Genomic DNA, 17870 nt, shown 5'->3' with positions numbered 1-17870 from the left:
AAAATAGCCTATACCGAACAGGAAAGTGTAGTGCAGTGAAGTTATAAGCTCTCCATTTCTATTAATGGCTCAAAATGCTGTCCGTGCATGTAGTTGTGTATGCATCTTTAAAGGGAAAGGGGATATTCACTGGATTGATACAATGAAATGGATTGTGTTGTGGGTGCATATATGGAACAGTACTACACCTATTAGGATGGCTGCCTTTTGAGAGTTGCTTCCAGGGTGGAATGACAGTCTGATGGTCCCCAAAAGTGAGGAGAGCTGCTGCAGCCTTTGAACATCAGTTGGAAGGTGATTTCTGCTTGCCTTTTATCTCCCTGGATCAAAGGGGGATCTAGAGACCTACATGGGTTCTGGACAGCAGTTCCTTCTAGCTAAACTGCAGAAATGTTTCTGCAGCCAGATTGCGAGTTGAGCTGTGAGGAGCTGGACTTTAAGTTCTTACTCACCCCATCTCTTAATCACTTAAAGAAATAATCAGTTACAACTGAAGAGAGATTTCCTTTTGTAGCAAAGACTCTTTGATACGAAAGGTTTCAGTGGATAAGGAGATATTATTTTTACTCTAGGTTTATTTTTATTTTTGAAGAAAATGCTTTGATACAGTTTGTTAGTAAGCTAAATAGAAAAGGCAGGAATTTCTGTTAATTATCTTTATAACAACTGTAGCAATGCTATTATATGCTCAAAAGTGGTAAGGCTCAACGCTGCTGATTAATGAACATGGAGATGGCTAAATTAACCTCTTTGTTTCGGGAAATACTGTTTATATTTATGATTGAATGAAAACTCCTTATAGACTTTTTCTATGAAATAGAAAAGAAAATTACCTATGATTTGTGGGTTTGATGATAAGAAAAAATGGATAATATAAAAAAGGATTTTTGGAATCAAATAAGAAATAATTTTGTAAATATCTGCTGCAAAGGAAATAGGAACTATTTTTTCTTTCAGCACTTTTACTTTTTTATTGCTATATTTATTAGCCTTATTAGTTTTGGGGTGCTTTGTAAAAATTGAATTAATAATGTATAGAAAAAAAATCTTCCCTCTAAAAATTGTACTTCAAACCGCAGAATAAAGATTTAACTCAAAAATTAACTTTTTTGTGTAAAAGACATGATTTTATAATTTTTACATGGAATATTTAAACTATTCAACTGAAAACTGTCTGATTCTCTAAATATATTTCCCTCTTCTGCTGAGAGAAAAAATAGCTTATTTTATATAGATATTTATGGAAATCCTGTTATATGAAGGAGGCTGTGTCAATCCTCCCTACTTATTTCAAAAAATGAGTCATAAATGAGAGGGAGTCAGTGGCAAGTAAAAAAAAAGGCAGGATTGAAAAGACTCTGAAATTTAATTCTTAAATAAAGTCACAAAAGCAGGCAACCTTTTCAACGAGTTAGCATATTTTGAATTTTTGGAGCATATTGTGGATGTTATCACACAATGGCTACAATGAAGGAGTTCCCTGTTTGTAGAATAGTTGTTATGAGGGGGGAGGGAGATACTCTTTCTCATTAGTTCTCTAGAAGATACATCTCAATGCTCACCTGTTCTTGATAGATAAATAGTTCTCCGGTAATAAGGACCAAAGAAAGTTACTCAGGATACAAATAATCCTGGCCCCAGCAGGTCTAGAGAGGTAACATTAGACACTGTCAGAGTCGCAATACTTGTGACTTGTGATAATTCAGACTTTGAATCAGAGTCTTAGCTACCCAGACAAAAGGAATAATGACATCTCTGCAGATTTAAGCAATAGTGAAAGGTAGATTGCTTAATTACAAAGAGAAGGACCTGGTTCAAGCAGTTATACTTGGAATAGCCTAATGCTGCAAATCAGAATTAATAATAGCCTTCAGTTTTCAAGAAAAGGCTAAGAGCTCTAGGTTTCACCTTTGTGCCATCCCAAGTTTGAACAAAACTCTTCAACCATTTGATCTTATATCCTGTATTGTAGGCTGTTCTGAAGTTTTTCTGGGGACATCAATCTCTGAGTCTAACAATTAAGAGCATGAATGTAGATAACATGGGAGAAAAGTGGGAATCTAGAGGTTCAGTCAAACTGCTCCAAGCCAGCTCCAGTTTAGGCACGACCACAAACATAAATATTTTGTTTGATCTGGGTTTCAGAAAAAACAAAATCTAAATTTGTAGATACAGCAATGATAGTGCACATCATTTCATCTGCCCTCTCTACAACTTCTAGAAGGTAGCTTGCTTTTTCCCATAGAAAATTTATATGATGTCATAATCACACACAAAAAATTGGTGGCTCATAAACTAAAAGTGTCTGAAGTGTCAGCCTCCTTTCTTTTCCCACTCCAAGGCAGCATATCCCACTAATATTTCCAGAGACTTTATAGGAACAAAAGAAAATAGCAACGAATCAACTAGAACAGGGTTGTCCAAACTTGGCAACTTTAAGACTTGTGGACTTCAACTCCCAGAATTCCCCAGCCAGCTGACTGGGGAATTCTGGGAGTTGAAGTCCACAAGTCTTAAAGTTGCCAAGTTTGGACACCCCTGAACTAGAAGGTTGATTCAGATATCTCTACCTGCCATACCATTTGTGGCTTTTGTGCGTAAGTTGAGTTACATTTAGTGGAAAAATTTACTGGGTATGACCAAAATGTCATTTGTTTCAAGAACCATGTTTTATGAGCTACTGGCTGCATTACTAATTTGATTCTACTTAAATGCAAACATAAAATATCAGAAGGCAATTGAATGATAAAAAAAAGTTGAGCCTCAGTACTGTGCAATATTATGCTTCTCTCTCTCATCTTGTGCTGTCTTTTATTCCAGTGAGTATACATTTTTCTATGATAGGCTGTTTGTTTATTGCTGTTGGTTCAAAATTTACACAGCTGTACTTATAAATTTGCCACTGTACCTGATGTTGAATTGTTTATCTTGGTTTAAGCAAAAGAATTAATTCAAAGAACGTTTGGAAAGTGCTTCAGCAGTGGATTATAGGGCCAGTTTACTTTTTCTTTCATTAAGCAGATTATAAAATGTCATGCATAACAGACATGCTATGTCTGTTCTGCAGACATAACATGTCTGTTATTTTTATTTTTTCTTAAAGGATCCGGTTAAATGATCAAATTATAGAAGTAGACGGTATCAACATGGTTGGTGTCTCACAAGATTTTGCTTCGACAGTTCTCAGACGTACCAAAGGAAGAGTCAGGTAACATTTTCTAGGAAACCCTGGGAAAGAAATGTTAAATTTAATGCAATTATGCTACTCTGTAATAAAATAAATAGCATAATCCAAATAAATGAAGCGAAAACAATTAACATTCTCAAAAAGCCCTTTGCCTCAATGTATCTATATTTAATACAAGTATATTAAATATTATTCTACTGATCGTTACTTCACATTGTCAAATGGTACAGATGGCACTTGCTTCATTAACATTAAGCACTGTTTAAATTTATGACAGCAAGATGGCCTGTCTTCCTGCCCATCACAGCATCCTTACAGTAACATGATCACAATCCAGATGTTTGGCAAATGGCTTCAAATCATGATTTACACTCTCATATGATGAAGATGGATAATGTGTGTTGTCTTTCTCACTTAGAAATCTGTGTGATTTTTAATTATCCTGCAGTATTCATTTCTAAGCATTTGACTTTCCTTAGTTAGAAGAGTAAGGATTTCTGTAACTTTTTAAAAATTTCCTTTAAAAAAAATTAGACGTACATGTAGTCCTCGACATGACCACATTTGAGCCCAAAATTTTCATTGCTAAGCGAGACAGTTAAGTTGCCCCATTTTACAACCTTTCTTGTCACAGTTGTTAAGTGAATCACTGCATTTATTAAATTAGTAACTTGGTTGTAAAGTGAATCTGGTTTGCTTGTCAGAAGATTGCAGAAGGTGATTATCAATCTTTATGTCATAACATCACAGGTTGGTGTGACATGTTTATTATTAAGGTAAACCTTAACTTGTGATGGGTCATTTAGTGACCATTTGAAGTTATAACAGATACCCAAATCGACTTACAATCCAGTTTTGAAATTTCAATGTTGCTGCCCCCTGCAATCATGTGACATTTTGGGGGGCTCTGCAACCAGTCTAGATTTATGGTCATTTGTGGCAGCTACCCTGCGGTCCAATGAGTACAATTTATTATGGTTTTGCTGGAAACTGGTGTTCACGTCTGATCTCTGGTAATAAAATTGGTCTTAGTAACATGGTGACCTGCTATATGACAATCATAACATACGGTCATAATTACCAGACTAGGTTATGGTCATAACTCAAGGATTACTTATGCTGTGTAAAAATAGTTTTCTAATTTTTTTTGAATTTTTTATTTTATTTTAATTAAACAAAAACACAAAAAAAAGAATCATCCTTCAATACATCTTGTAGAAAGTGTGTTGATTGGTTACAAATAACTTTCTGCATTTCTTCCACAGTCATTACTTATAGTTCATATTAGATTATACACTTTAAATCAAAAATCTTTGTATATCTTACTATCAATGTACCACAATTATCATTTGACTACAATTATTTAAACGTGCTTTTACCTCAAATTATTCATACTTAAAGGCACAATCACATAATGGAATTAATTAGCTATTTCAAAAATCCTCCAATAACATTACACTTTTATGACATATTCTAAGTAAAAGTCAATTAATAAAATTTCTAAACCTTTTCCCCCACTTTTTCCCCCCACTCGCTGTTTAAAGTTTGTATCCAAGTTGCTTTTACCAATACCAGAGCATGCATATATTATTAAACAGTATCCATTGACCTTTCCTTGTTGTTATTATAATTGGCTAAAAATAATTTACTATTTATATCCCACCTCCTCTCGTCAAACCCAAAAAACATTACACCTTTATGACAAAACCTAAATAAAAGTTTGTTTATAGGTCTTTTTCCCAGATCACAATTTGCAATTTATATCCAAATTTCTTTTACTAGTTTGCCAGTACACACATATATATCATTAAGCTGTATCCATTATCATTTCATTATTATTATTATTATAGTTAATTATTTGTTCATGAATAAACATTTAATAACAATATAAAACAATCTAAGAATTATTAAATTCCTACTTATTGCTCAACCAAAATTAACTAATTTTTTATTATCAACTTTCATTGTCAACCTGTATCTTCCAGTAACAAAACAGTCTTATCTCTCTTGCCAATTGTGGTGTCAGTCTTCTTTTTATCTCTTTTATAAGTTTTTTATAGACTTCTCTCCACACTTTGTTGCTTGAAGGATCTCTCAGGTAAATTTCTCTTCCTAAATCCATCATCATTATCCTTTCTTCTTCTTCTGTATCTTGGAACCTGGGGTAGAGCTCCAGTTTGTCGAATTCCCTCTTCCATATTCTCTTTGTTCCACTTTCACCCACATTTGCTCCATTAATAAATTCATCTGTTGTCTTGTCTTTATCTTCTATGTCTTCATTCTCCCCTTTAATTTTTGGGGCTCCAACCCCATCAACTTTTATGAGGAACTGTGAGGAACTGTGAGGAACACTACTTTTTCCAACTTCTTCTCAATTCTCCCATATCCTTCCAATAGATTTTGAATTCCAGCCATAGTCCTAAACCATTAAAGAAAAAAGTGCACAAATTGATAAACATAAGTTCAAGTGCTCTCTAGAGGTACCTAAAATTTACAGATAGTAAATCTGCTGCTTAAGAGAATCTAATTTGCAAATTTGTTCTGCATCAAGAATGTAAATGATTTGCTATTCCTCATTTAAACAAATTCAGTATAATTCAGTTGCAAACAACAATGCATTATAAAATATCTCCTTTAAATGAAAGTTCTGGGCTTTGATTATGCCGTATTTGATAAAGTGAATATTAGTCCACAAATGTTTATTAGTTGTAAGATGTTCCACTACTGTTTTCTATTTTTGGATATTTAGAAACCAAGAGACGAGACGGGGGAATTACCCTTGTTCATTTATGTTCTCCTCAGGTTTATAATAGGCAGAGAAAAAGCAGGACAAGTAAGTGAAGTGGGTAAATTGATTAAACAGACCATAGAGTATGACCAGCGCCAGAGAGGCCATCATTATGCACATTATGAAGCTGATGAGGATGATGATGAAGAGGTATCCTGTTCATTCCTTCCTTATTTATTTATATTTCATTCTTTCTTCTTTAACATTTTTGGTAGTTGCAACTGAAAATAATACATTTTTTCAAAGTTGACTATTTTACTATTTTCTGATTCTTTTTTGAAGTCAAAAACTGAGAATCCAGGTTTGATTATTTTTAAAAGCTTCTAGCATTCATTCTTGTAAAAAGAAGAGGTAGGGATCCCCAATCTTCAAGCATATAAATGAATAATTCACACTTAGGTAATAATAAAGTTATTGTGAAATAATATTTTAAAAAACTGCTTTACTTCTAATCTAGAACTGATGTAGAAGGCTCCACCTTCCTTACAGATTTTCTGACTTTATTTGCTGTTAAAATTGTTTAGATTTACTTGTCTGGGAATTTTTTTTTCAGTAAAACCAATTTACTCTTTTGTTTCATGAAAGTATGTTAAAATTGTTTAAACAAATTGTTTTAAAAAATGAATTGGCTTCCAAGACAGAGGAATACGCCACCGATGAAGATGAAGATGATTTTGAGGCAGCTTATCCAGGAGACCAAAAAAATATTCACTTCTTTGAAAGTCCTGAAAATGATGACATCCTTTCTCCAGAGGAATTAGCAACATTGACTGAGAAATTTAAAGAGGTAATCTAGAGAATTAGAAATGGATAGAAATGATAATACAAAAGCTTGTATTCGGGATTCAGAAAATATTGAAAAACTTATATTTTCACTGATATAGACTCCCCCTCAGTGCAAAGTGTAATACTCCCCATTTGCATTCACTATTAATGGATACATGGCTTGAGACCAATTAGAGAATTAGAATCTCTAATTCTAATTTTTCATTTTTAATTCTAATCTTTTTAAAAATTAAATTAGAATTTAAATTAATTCTAAGCTTTTTATACAGATTTTCTGTAAGACTATACGCGAGATACGAGGTCAGCAGTTCTCGTCCTCGATTCATTACAAACTAGTATTCAGAACCATGGTAGAACAAATCCATTTTCATTTCCTTCTTTAATATCAGGAAAAATCTGCAGAGGCACAGAAACTTCCCTTTGCCTTAGAAGACTGAAGCAATGGGTTTAAAATAAGTGTTGTGATGATAGCAATACAAGGAATTGGGTAGAGTCTGAATTGGTGTAGAGTTTCCTGTCTAAGCAGGGGGTTGGACTAGAAGACCTCCAAGGTCCCTTCCAATTCTGTTATTCTATAGCCCTCTTTATGTCCAGGATCTTGAGACAGCATTTATAGCATTTGTTTCCCCAATTTTTCCCAGTTAATAATTGAGAAGTAGATAAGAGTCAAGATTACATGGTTAAACTACAAAATTTAGCATAACTACAGGATGAAATTAACTAGTGAATTTCTACAGCTGAGAGTAGGCTTCAATGTAGATCAGGAGTCTCCAGACTTGGCAATATTAAGATTTGTTGACTTCGACTCACAGAATTCCTCAGCTGACCATGCTGGCTGGGAAGTCCACAACTCTTCAATTTGCCTGATGTAGATCATGTCTACCTTAATCTCTAGCCCCTTGCCCTTTCTGTCACACTGATATTTTACATATCTCTTCATCTTACAGTAGAACGCTGCTTTCAGTATCAGAGGAAATGTTACCAGTGTTTATACACTGGTATAACAGTATTTGTATTCATAGAGGTTCATTCCCAAGCAATTATTGGATTGCTTCTATTATTTTGTAGGCACTACATTTAGTAAGGAGTAGACATGGTTAATTTTACAAAATAAATTTCTATTGCTCAGATAGTTTTTTTAATGCTTGGTTTATGTGTCGTATCATATTCTACTCAATTATCTAAATACAACTAATTAGTGTTCATTGTTTTATATTGATAATGCAAGAACCTGTTTTAATAGCAGAGGAAACATTGACATCTTTAAGGAGAAATGACTTCAGTATGCAGTTTGAATATCCTAATCTTATATTTAGAGAGGCTAGCTAGCAACACTTTTTCTTTAATTAGCTTGCCTAGACTTGAGTTATTTTTCAGGTTAGATATTTTAATTTATATTCTTCTGCACTGCAGCGGTCCCACTGCAAGTGCAACAAACCTGAGAAAGACAGACAGACCTCACAAGACATATGCATGCACAAATATATGTATATAAGAATAATGGCACTTGTAGCTCACTTGTTTGCTTTGTGGTTTTGCATTTTTAGTTGCAAGTCCAGTATACAGTTACAGGAACAGAGGTTAAGCAGCTAAAAAGAAAGGTAAGGATGGCTACCACCATCAAACGACAATATTCCTACTTTCAGCTGGATTAAAAGGGAAGCAAAGAAAAGTTCTTTATAGAAATGAATAATAAGAAAAAGTAATAGCCTTACTTAGGAGAAGTGATTTAGGAGAACTTGTGTTATAGAAATAGTTTACAACTAGGCCAAATTAAGCCCAAAAATTTCTGATGCTGAGACATTTATTAAGTGAGTTTTGCGATTTTACTATCTTTTTTTTTGCCATAGCTGTAAAATGAGTCACTGCGGTTGTTAATTTAGTAACATGGTTGTTAAGTCAATCTGGCTTCCCTATTGACTTTACTTGTCAGAAAGTGATTCCCTGAGCCTGGGACACTGCAACCGTCAAAAATATGAGTCTCAGTTGCCAAGCTTCTGAATTTACAATAGGGATGCTGTAATTGTTGTGAGTGCCATAAATCACTTTTTTCAGTGCCTTTGTAACTTAAAATGATCACTAACTTAACTGTTATAATTTGAGGACTACCTGTATGCAAACCTCTGAGAGGTGCAGATAACTCTTTCAGTAAGATAATATTACTGCATCTCCATAATGCATTTTTATTTATTTCTCCATCACAAGATCATTAACAGTCTTGAAAAGAAATTATAAATCATTTGTTTACACACACACAAACACACACACACACTTTGGAAAGCACATTTTCCTTATATTAAAAAAACATAAAAAGTAAATTTTTGAAAATATTATTTTGTCATTTAACATTTAATCACTTTAGTGATCCATGTTACTTCTAAATTGCTTTAGGAGACTTTAATTTTCCCTGCTTTGATCAAATATTATATTTTAGAATTAAACCCATGTCAATTTATCTATCTTGCTGAACATCCAGATTGTCAGGATTGTGGCAAGTAACACTCCCAACGAAAGAAGACTCCAAGGCTTGAAGTTCCTTAAAGTTTCATTTTATTAGATATGTCATATTGGCACATCTGGGAAAACCCAAATCTGGAATTTCTAGGTTTTCCCCACCCAAAAGAAAGTCAAAGATCCATCCCTTGCACCAGTGGTGAAATTCAATTTTTTTTACTACCAGTTCTGTGGGCATGGCAGGGGAAGGATACTGCAAAATCTCTATTCCCACCCCACTCCAGGGGAAGGATATTGCCACTCTGGGGCCAGCTAGAGATGGTATTTGCCAGTTCTCCGAACTACTCAAAATTTCTGTTACCAGTTCTCCAGAACCTGTCAGAACCTGCTGAATTTCACCCCTGCCCTGCACTAACAAGTCCATCACATGGTCCAATGAATTCACTGTCCCAACTGGAGACAACCCTCAGTCACTCCCATTCAGGTGCAGACTAAATGCCCTTGACTCCCAGAGAAAGGAATGTTATTATCGCTAATCCTCCACCACTCCATGTAATCCCCCCCATCCGTTTTCCCAGGCACTAAATGTGGCAGCCCTGAAGCTCCAATGGAAAAGATGACATTTCTTGCTACAGTTGCTAAGTGAATCATAACAGTTGATAAGTTGGTAACCTGGTTGTTAAGTGAATCTTGCTTCTCCACGGACTTTGCTTGTCAAAAGATCACAAAAGGCGATCACATGACCTTGGGACACTGCAATGATCGTAAATGTGAACCAGTTGCCAAGCGTTTGAATTTTGGTCACATAATCATGGGGATGCTGCAAAGGTTGTAACTGAAAAATAGTCATAATTCACATTTTTCAGTACCATTGTATCTTTAAATGAACTGTTGTAAGTTGAGGACTTTCTGTACATCAAATTTAATTTCATTAATCACTGTTAACAATAGCTTTCATAAAGGTTTCTTTACACACTTACATGCTATTTTTTAAGTTCAGGCATCTATGTAATGCATGAACTAGTACTGTTAACATGGTGTCAGCAAACTTCATCAAGCATTTATTTCTATATCAAACTGGAGGCCAATACATTGGTAAAAATTATGATTTGTTTGTTTGTTTATTAGGTTTAATGCACCTGTTTCATTCCAAATATTTTGGAATTGTAATTTTCAACTGAAGTGTGCAGAACTAGAAAACATTAGGGCAAAGCTGTTCTGAATTATTGTTATTCTAAATAATAATAGTACCCATATTCCCAACCTTCTTTCCAGTCAATTATGCTGAATGTATAAACCTGTAATTTAATTTTCTCCAGCTGCAGATTGCTGAAAATGAGAAAATAAGATGGCAGGTGGAAAGGAATATACTTCAGCAGAACATTAAGGAAAACAAGGAAAGGATGGTAAAAATTGAGGCTTATTGGGTTGAAGCACAAACTCTGTGTCATAATGTAAATGGACATTTGAAGGATTCACAAGAGCAATATCAGGCCTTGGAGAAGAAATATAACAAAGCTAAGAAACTGATTAAGGACTTTCAACAAAAGTAAGCAACGTTTATGTGTAGTCAAGAATCAATTCCTAGAATGTATGAGAACAAGCAAAGAACATTATAACTGTTAAGCTTGATTGAGGGGATAACTAATTCAGATCTTGGCTCAGCCATGAATTATATGGTTGACTTTGGGCAGCCTCACCCCTTAGTCTAATTTGCAGGGGTTTGTGAATATAATATAGGTTATACCATATATGTGGCACCTTAAGCTTCTAGAAACAAGGCTGAATATAATCTATTCCAATACTTTCAGCTGATAATATATGTTAGGATTGCGGCTAAGAGGTTTTAAAATAAAAACCAGATTGGGTTACAAGCCTCCAAATATTATTAATCAAAAAGTGCCTGTATGCTTAAGCCTTCTAAAATGTATATGATCATTTAAGCTAAAATTATAAATTTATACAATATACCAAACAGGTTGACAAATAGCTTTTGAAATATTTAAACATATTCTAAATGAGTAACACTAACTGAAAATGTAATGCCTTTATATCACCACTTTCTTGTCTATGGAGCAAACTATATGACATACTTTTAATAACATTGATTTTCCTTCATTGTTTTCTGATAGTGCTAATTAACCATTTTTCATAAAGGATAATCTGAAATGCTACTTCAGTGCGCTCAATAAACAAATACCTTTCCACCTTTTATTGTTCCATATTTGTTGTAAGATTAGTATTAGACCTCTTTATCAACAGAAATTCTCTGAGAAACTACATACTAAAGTACAGCAGAATGCCTCAGTAAATTGATTTAGTATTTATCACAATTCAAATATTGCTCTAACCAGCAAATATGTTTTCCCCTAAAGAGAACTTGAGTATATGCAGTACCATGATGATGACAAGAAAAAAATTGAAGATCTGGAAAAAGCTCACTTTCTTGAAGTTCAACATTTACAAGCTCGGGTAAAAAACTTTGTAACTTTTATTCATTTTGAAAACATTACTAATTCATTTGTATTAATTTTGATACAAAGAAGGGCAGATTATAAACCTTTTAAATCAATGAGCAACATTATTGTACTATAAAGCATGGAGATTATCCTGGCATTAATACAGGGACTTGAAGCAACCCTCATGATCTGAAGTATTGAGAGATGTTTTGTTTATTTGCCTCAAGAAAACGAAATGTCTTAAGTCTTTTCCTAACAGTTGCCTATGTTTCTCTCAGATTAGAGAACTTGAAGCAGAAGTGTTCAGGCTGCTGAGGCAAAATGAAAGCCAGCTAAATAACAATAACAACATTTTTGAAGAACAGACCTCTGTCGGAGAATCCTCAAAAGGAAATACAGCAGAAAAGCTTGATGGAAAGAAAATCTCTGGCCTGGATACCTTAGTTCAAGGTTTGTCTGAATGTGAATCAGATGATGGTTTGGTTACTACTGTGTGAACCGATTTTGGAATTATTATTATTATTTTCAGAATGTATTAAATGATGTTCTGAACATCTCAAGTCATGTTATTTAAAAATACCTGTAAGGTGTATAACTGCATTTTTGTTTGATTTATATCTGATTTTTTTCTCTATTATGTTAATGAACAAATTAACAAAAGAGTTTGCACACTCTTATATGTTTTACATTTATTCTTATTCCAAGGTGGAAAATGCAGTGACTTTTGTATCTGTAAAAATAAACCAAAGACTTATGCATCAATAGAGAGACCTGTGTGTTTATGTGTTCAGAGCAGGGGTGGACATGGCTATTTGGGTAAGGAGTCGTACATGCTTTGATAATGAATTTCTCTTTCCATTACATTGAAAATTCTGGGTTGTAAACTGCCCAGAGTTTGGTTCATTACAGGTAACTATATAAATGTTTTAAATAAATTTTTTAAAAATTCTCATATGATGGTCAGCTGCAGAAGAGCAGAGGGAGCGTATTAGTAGCATAGTTTGTGTAGCCCAGTGTAGAAACAGATGGAAAAGAGGTATGGCTGCATATAGAAACACTATATATATACACTATTGGGAAGCAATTCTTTGTTAATTTATAGGAACAAACCCGTGTATAGGTGTATTTGATTTAAAAATTGGCAGAGTCAGGCTCTGGAAGGAAAGAAAATAAAACACAGCTGATTTTCAGCATAGTATTATGCTGAATTAAATCTATCATCTAAAGATTTGTCTGTAGTCCCATACAGACATGAACTTTGGGTTGTATAAATGCTGTCCCATTTATAATATTAATACTTGTATAATTCTTTGTCAGGTTTTTAATACATTTTAGTGAAAGCACCTTTGTCATTTACATAAATCAAATTTTTCTAGAGTAAAGTAGCTTCTTGGTAATGTGTTTCAGGTAGAAAATAGGGTTTCTGACTGTCATTATCTATGATAACTTTTTAAAATTATCTTTTTAGAAGATATTTGTAATATTTTAAAGATAGAATATAATAGGCTATTGGCTAATAGGTTTCCTGTGCATGTTTGCAGAAGGAGCTATAAAGGGGGTTGATTCTGATGATGTATTTGGTAAGTTTTTTTCTAGAGTGCATGATTTAATGTTCAATGTAGAACTGTCCATTGTGACAGCAGATAAAGTCCCTGCCTGCTAGAACTTTCCTTGCTTTCCACTAGTGTTACAAATGTGTAGTGGATGTTTAATTATGGGGCCATGTCCTTATCCCATAATACTTATAAGTAGTGCGGCAAAAGAAATAATGTGAAAACATATGTAGTTGTAGATCCATTCCATTTGGCTGTTGCACACATATATGTACTTTATAGCCTGTACAACCTTATGAACCCATGTTTTGTTAATACCCACTCACATGCTGGTTAAAAATATGTGAGCAGACGTGACTTCCATTTCTTGCCATTTCCTGATCAGAACGTTGGTTTCCATTTCAGGAATCAATATTGTAGAAAGTTGACATTGTTATGCTAACTAGGGTTTTGAAATCAAAATCCTGATCTTTATGTGATGAAATATTGCGAAGAGTCATTATCAAATGTTTAGGTTCAGACTTTTGATACATTAACCATATTGCCAGTAGACAGAATTATAAAGTTTAGCCACAACTACACATCACCAAAAGTATGAAATGCTTTTTAGGAAAGAACTGCACACAATCAAGAGCCTTTTTTTCAACCTTGCCTAACTCTGGGGGGCTTCCTGAGTCATACCATGATATAACTAAGGTAAAAGGCAGTTATTGCAAGAACAACATCTTTAAATGCATAAAAATTCAAAGTATATAATTCTTCTTTTGTCCAGAAGAAACATGTTTGATAAAGTTTTCTATTAGAATTGCCAGTTGGCACTTTTTCCATGTAGATATAAATATTGTCCTCTAATCTGTCTAAGGTTAGAAACAAAAGAAGATGTTCATTAAAAGTTTTGATTTTTACTTCAAAGAAAAAGGATTATCTAATGCTAAATAGCATGTCTATAACTTGGAAAGTATAGGATGTAGAGTTTCTATTGATCATTTGTTACATAGAGGATTATTTTAAATTTGATTCTATAACCACGTTCATATAGATTGGCTTTGGCAGACTTAAGTAAATAATTAAATAAGTAATTAGGTAAGGTACAGAGGAAGAGTTCAGTCAAATCATTTACCTTTTAGCCGCATTGATACCACCTTTTAATGCTTCTACACATACCTGCCCTGTTCAGTAAGTCAGAGTAAGTTTAGATTTAATTTCATCTTCCTTTAAACCTGTCAATTTATAATATAGGATTTCAGCTAGCAAATATTATGTTCATATTTCATTGGTTAAATTATGTTCATAGGAGTCTTTGCTTTGCTTTTCAATATTATGAGCAAACAAAGTGAAAATGCTTCTTGGCAAGATATTTCTTCAAAAATCTAATAGTGAAAGGGCACTGTGAAAGTGTCTTATTGTACATAGCTAAAAATAAAGATACAATTGATTCACTCTTGAGTCTTGATAACTCTATCCAAATAGTTCTTTTGGCAGCCTTATAGAAGTGGTTTTCATTGTCTTTTTATCAATAGGCATTGACTTTCTAAGTGGTTCCCCATCCAAGAACATAACCCACGTAGCTTCTGAGGGCAATTAAGCTCACATAAGCACTGCTACATGCTTATGCCTTACCTTAAATATAAAATGTTAGACTAAATTACAGTATAGCAATATATCCATGCCACTAAAGCCTAAAGTTGGATGACAATTATGTTCCTATTATTGCTTTGATTCATAAATGTAATTTTAAAAAATCGTTTGTACTGCAAAATAAAAAATGGCCAACATAAATGATCATTAAAGGCATATTGTAAAGCAAGATTAAAATGCAACTTGTTGATGTGAAGTCTTTCCTAAGTGTTACTGTATTTCCCAGTATAGCATTATAACAGATATTTTCGTTGCGATTTTTAGTAATTCTTTCATACTTTTACAGCACCAATTGGGGAAGATTATTGTACTCATATTCTGGATACATAAAAAAAATTGGTCCACTTATTAAAATGAATCTTAAAAAAAATCTGTCTTCATAATAACATTATATGAAAATTCTGTAAAGTTTTTCATGCCAGTTTAGATGTGAGTTTAGCTATTAATAATAAATAAAACAGTTATGGCTATGCTGACTGGGTGTATTTTATATTAAGGCAGCTTTGTGCTTGTTTGTTTGATACTTTTTACCTCTAGTTAATCTCACCAAATTACTGCTCTGTTAGGTCTGGCCTTATGCTTTGACCCAATAAAGTAGTTGCCTTAGATAATAATACAATTAGTAGCTGCTAATCTCTATTACTACCTCCCAAATCATTTCTTGCTTTTGCATGCTAATAGTCTTTTGCATAAAGGGCATGGTGGCTAAGTCGCTGAGCTTGTCGATCAGAAAGGTCGACAGTTCAACGGTTCAAATCCCTAGTGCTGCATAATGAAGTGAGCTCCTGTTACTTGTCCCAGCTTCTACCTACCTAGCAGTTCAAAAACGTGTAAAAATGCAAGTAGAAAAATAGGGATCACCTTTGGTGGGAAGGTAACTTTGTTCCGTGAGCCTTTGGTGTTTAGTTATGCTGGCCTCATGACCACAGAGACATTTTTGGACAGCGCTGGATCTTCAGCTTTGAAGCGTAGATGAGCACCGTCCCCTAGAGTCAGGAATGACTAACACATATGTGTGAGGGGAACCTTTACCTAGTCTTTTTGCACTCTGAAGTGGTTGCTCTCAAGTATGCTTGGAGGATCCAATACTCCAGCCCATATTTAAAAAGATTCAATCCATGGCTTTTCTAGATGGAATGAAAGAAGGAAACATTTTGTCAGATACCAAAACTTTCAGCCAGCCTTGGTTGAAGTGAGGTGTATATTGTGACAAATCTTGTGACAAGGAGAAGGTTTAAGGAGAAGAAAAGTATTTCTATTTGACTTATACAGAAGTTGCATCAGTGTCAGGTGCAAACAACCAAAACAGCTTCAATGTTTAGATCAAGAGGGTATTTTTAAGATTCATCAGTTCACAAAAATTTTGTCAGACTGCTTTTGCTTGAGAAACACTTGTTATAATCCTATGTATTTGGTCTCATTCAATTCCTCCCTGCTTTGGAGTTCAAGTTGGAATATTTCTTAACTGCCCCTATCGGGGCCTCTTTGCTTTCAGTCACTGATTTCACCACAAACAGAAGTGAAGAAAATTAGGTTTTTATTTCATCTATTTACATAAGCACATTGAAATGCAAATAAATGGATGTATACATTGAAAAATTATCTAGACCTGAGGAGCACAGAGTTTATAAAATGACTTGACCACCACTAACAACAAAAAAAAAGGGAATTAAAATAATATAAAAGTTGTTGGGAAGCATTCCAGGGCTCAAAGAATCAAAAGCAAAATGTGGAATGTGGGCACAAACTACATATTACAGATCTTGAAATAATTCACAGTTCCACTGTCCACAGTTCCATGGATATGGCATGAGCCATGGTAGTGCAGCGGTTAGAGTGCAGTAATGCAGGCTACTTCTGCTGACTGCCAGCAGTTTGGCAGTTCAAGTCTCACCGGTTCAAGGTTGACTCAGCCTTCCATCTTTACGAAGTGGTAAAATGAGGACCCAGATTGTTGTTGGGGGCGATATGTTGATACTGTAAACTGCTTAGGAAGGGCTGTAAAAGCACTGTAAAGTGGTATATAAGTCTAAGTGCTATTGCTATATTTGTTGAGCATTTCAAAATGAACATGGAGAAAAAAGAATGTGTTGGTTTCTTACAGTGCTTTTTTGGTACTGCTAAATTCTCCTCTATAAATCTGTTGGACTCTCTGAAACATTAATTCTAGTACAGGGAGATGAATCCATAGACTATGAGAGACAAGTTAATGCCATCTTCAAAATCTGAGTCTTTTCGGTCTCCCATGCTTCTTCTTTGACATCCTTGGAGCTAAGCTATATTTTCCCTTTTTTTGCCTGCCTGCCTGCCTGCCTGCCTATCCATCTATCTGTGTATATATTTATGCATCTATGTCTGTGTGTCTGTCTGTCTTTCTGTCTGTCTCATCTATATCATATCTATCTATCATATCTATCTATCATCTATCTATCTATCTATCTATCTATCTATCTATCTATCTATCTATCTATCTATCATCTATATCTATCATCTCTATCATCTCTATCATAAAATAAAATAATAACATTAAAATAAATAAAATATTACCAGGCTTGTAACCAAGTTAAACAAGATAAAATATTAAATAAAATAATAAATACTAACATTAAAAATTACTTAAAATTAACAAATATTGCAAGGAAGGGAGCAAGCTGCATAGAATAGAAAATATACAGTAGGTACTTATATTACATTGCTGTGAGGAAAATGATTCTGTGTAAGCTGCATACTTAAAAATCCGTATTTATTTTTTTACAGAACTTCCTGTTTTAATTCTTCAACTAAATATACTTTTAGAATATCAGCACTGGTAAGGAAGGGAAAAGAAGAATTGATGGGAGAAAGAAAGAACACAATACTGAAGGAAAACATGAGGAGATGCTTTTCATTACTTTTTTTTTTTGCTGTCTCTTTAAAAAGTTTCTTTTTATCACTTCTATTCTGTATTAATTCATGTGTTAAATGGAAAACAAGCCCAGAGATGAATGCGTTACCCAACACAATAA

At 34.0% G+C, this 17870-nt stretch overlaps 1 protein-coding gene across 2 annotated transcripts in view; it reads left to right on the top strand.

The window, feature by feature from the left end:
- Window positions 1-17870, top strand: part of PPP1R9A (protein phosphatase 1 regulatory subunit 9A) — a 98922-nt gene that overhangs the window by 49736 nt on the left and 31316 nt on the right. The window contains exons 5-11 of one of the 2 annotated variants that reach the window (XM_081971657.1): window positions 3104-3208; window positions 5990-6125; window positions 6613-6762; window positions 8309-8362; window positions 10535-10764; window positions 11591-11687; window positions 11953-12124. In XM_081971657.1, coding sequence (XP_081827783.1) covers window positions 3104-3208; window positions 5990-6125; window positions 6613-6762; window positions 8309-8362; window positions 10535-10764; window positions 11591-11687; window positions 11953-12124 — 944 coding nt within the window. Of the gene's footprint in view, window positions 1-3103; window positions 3209-5989; window positions 6126-6612; window positions 6763-8308; window positions 8363-10534; window positions 10765-11590; window positions 11688-11952; window positions 12426-17870 lie in introns of those variants that run through there. The other variant, XM_081971656.1, reaches the window with a different exon arrangement.

This window comes from Natrix helvetica (genome assembly GCF_964273705.1).
Source record: "Natrix helvetica genome assembly, chromosome: Z".
In the NCBI taxonomy this organism is placed as follows: Eukaryota; Metazoa; Chordata; class Lepidosauria; order Squamata; family Natricidae; genus Natrix; species Natrix helvetica.
Note: the sequence above shows the minus strand (reverse complement) of the source record. Positions and strands in the feature narration are given on the sequence as shown.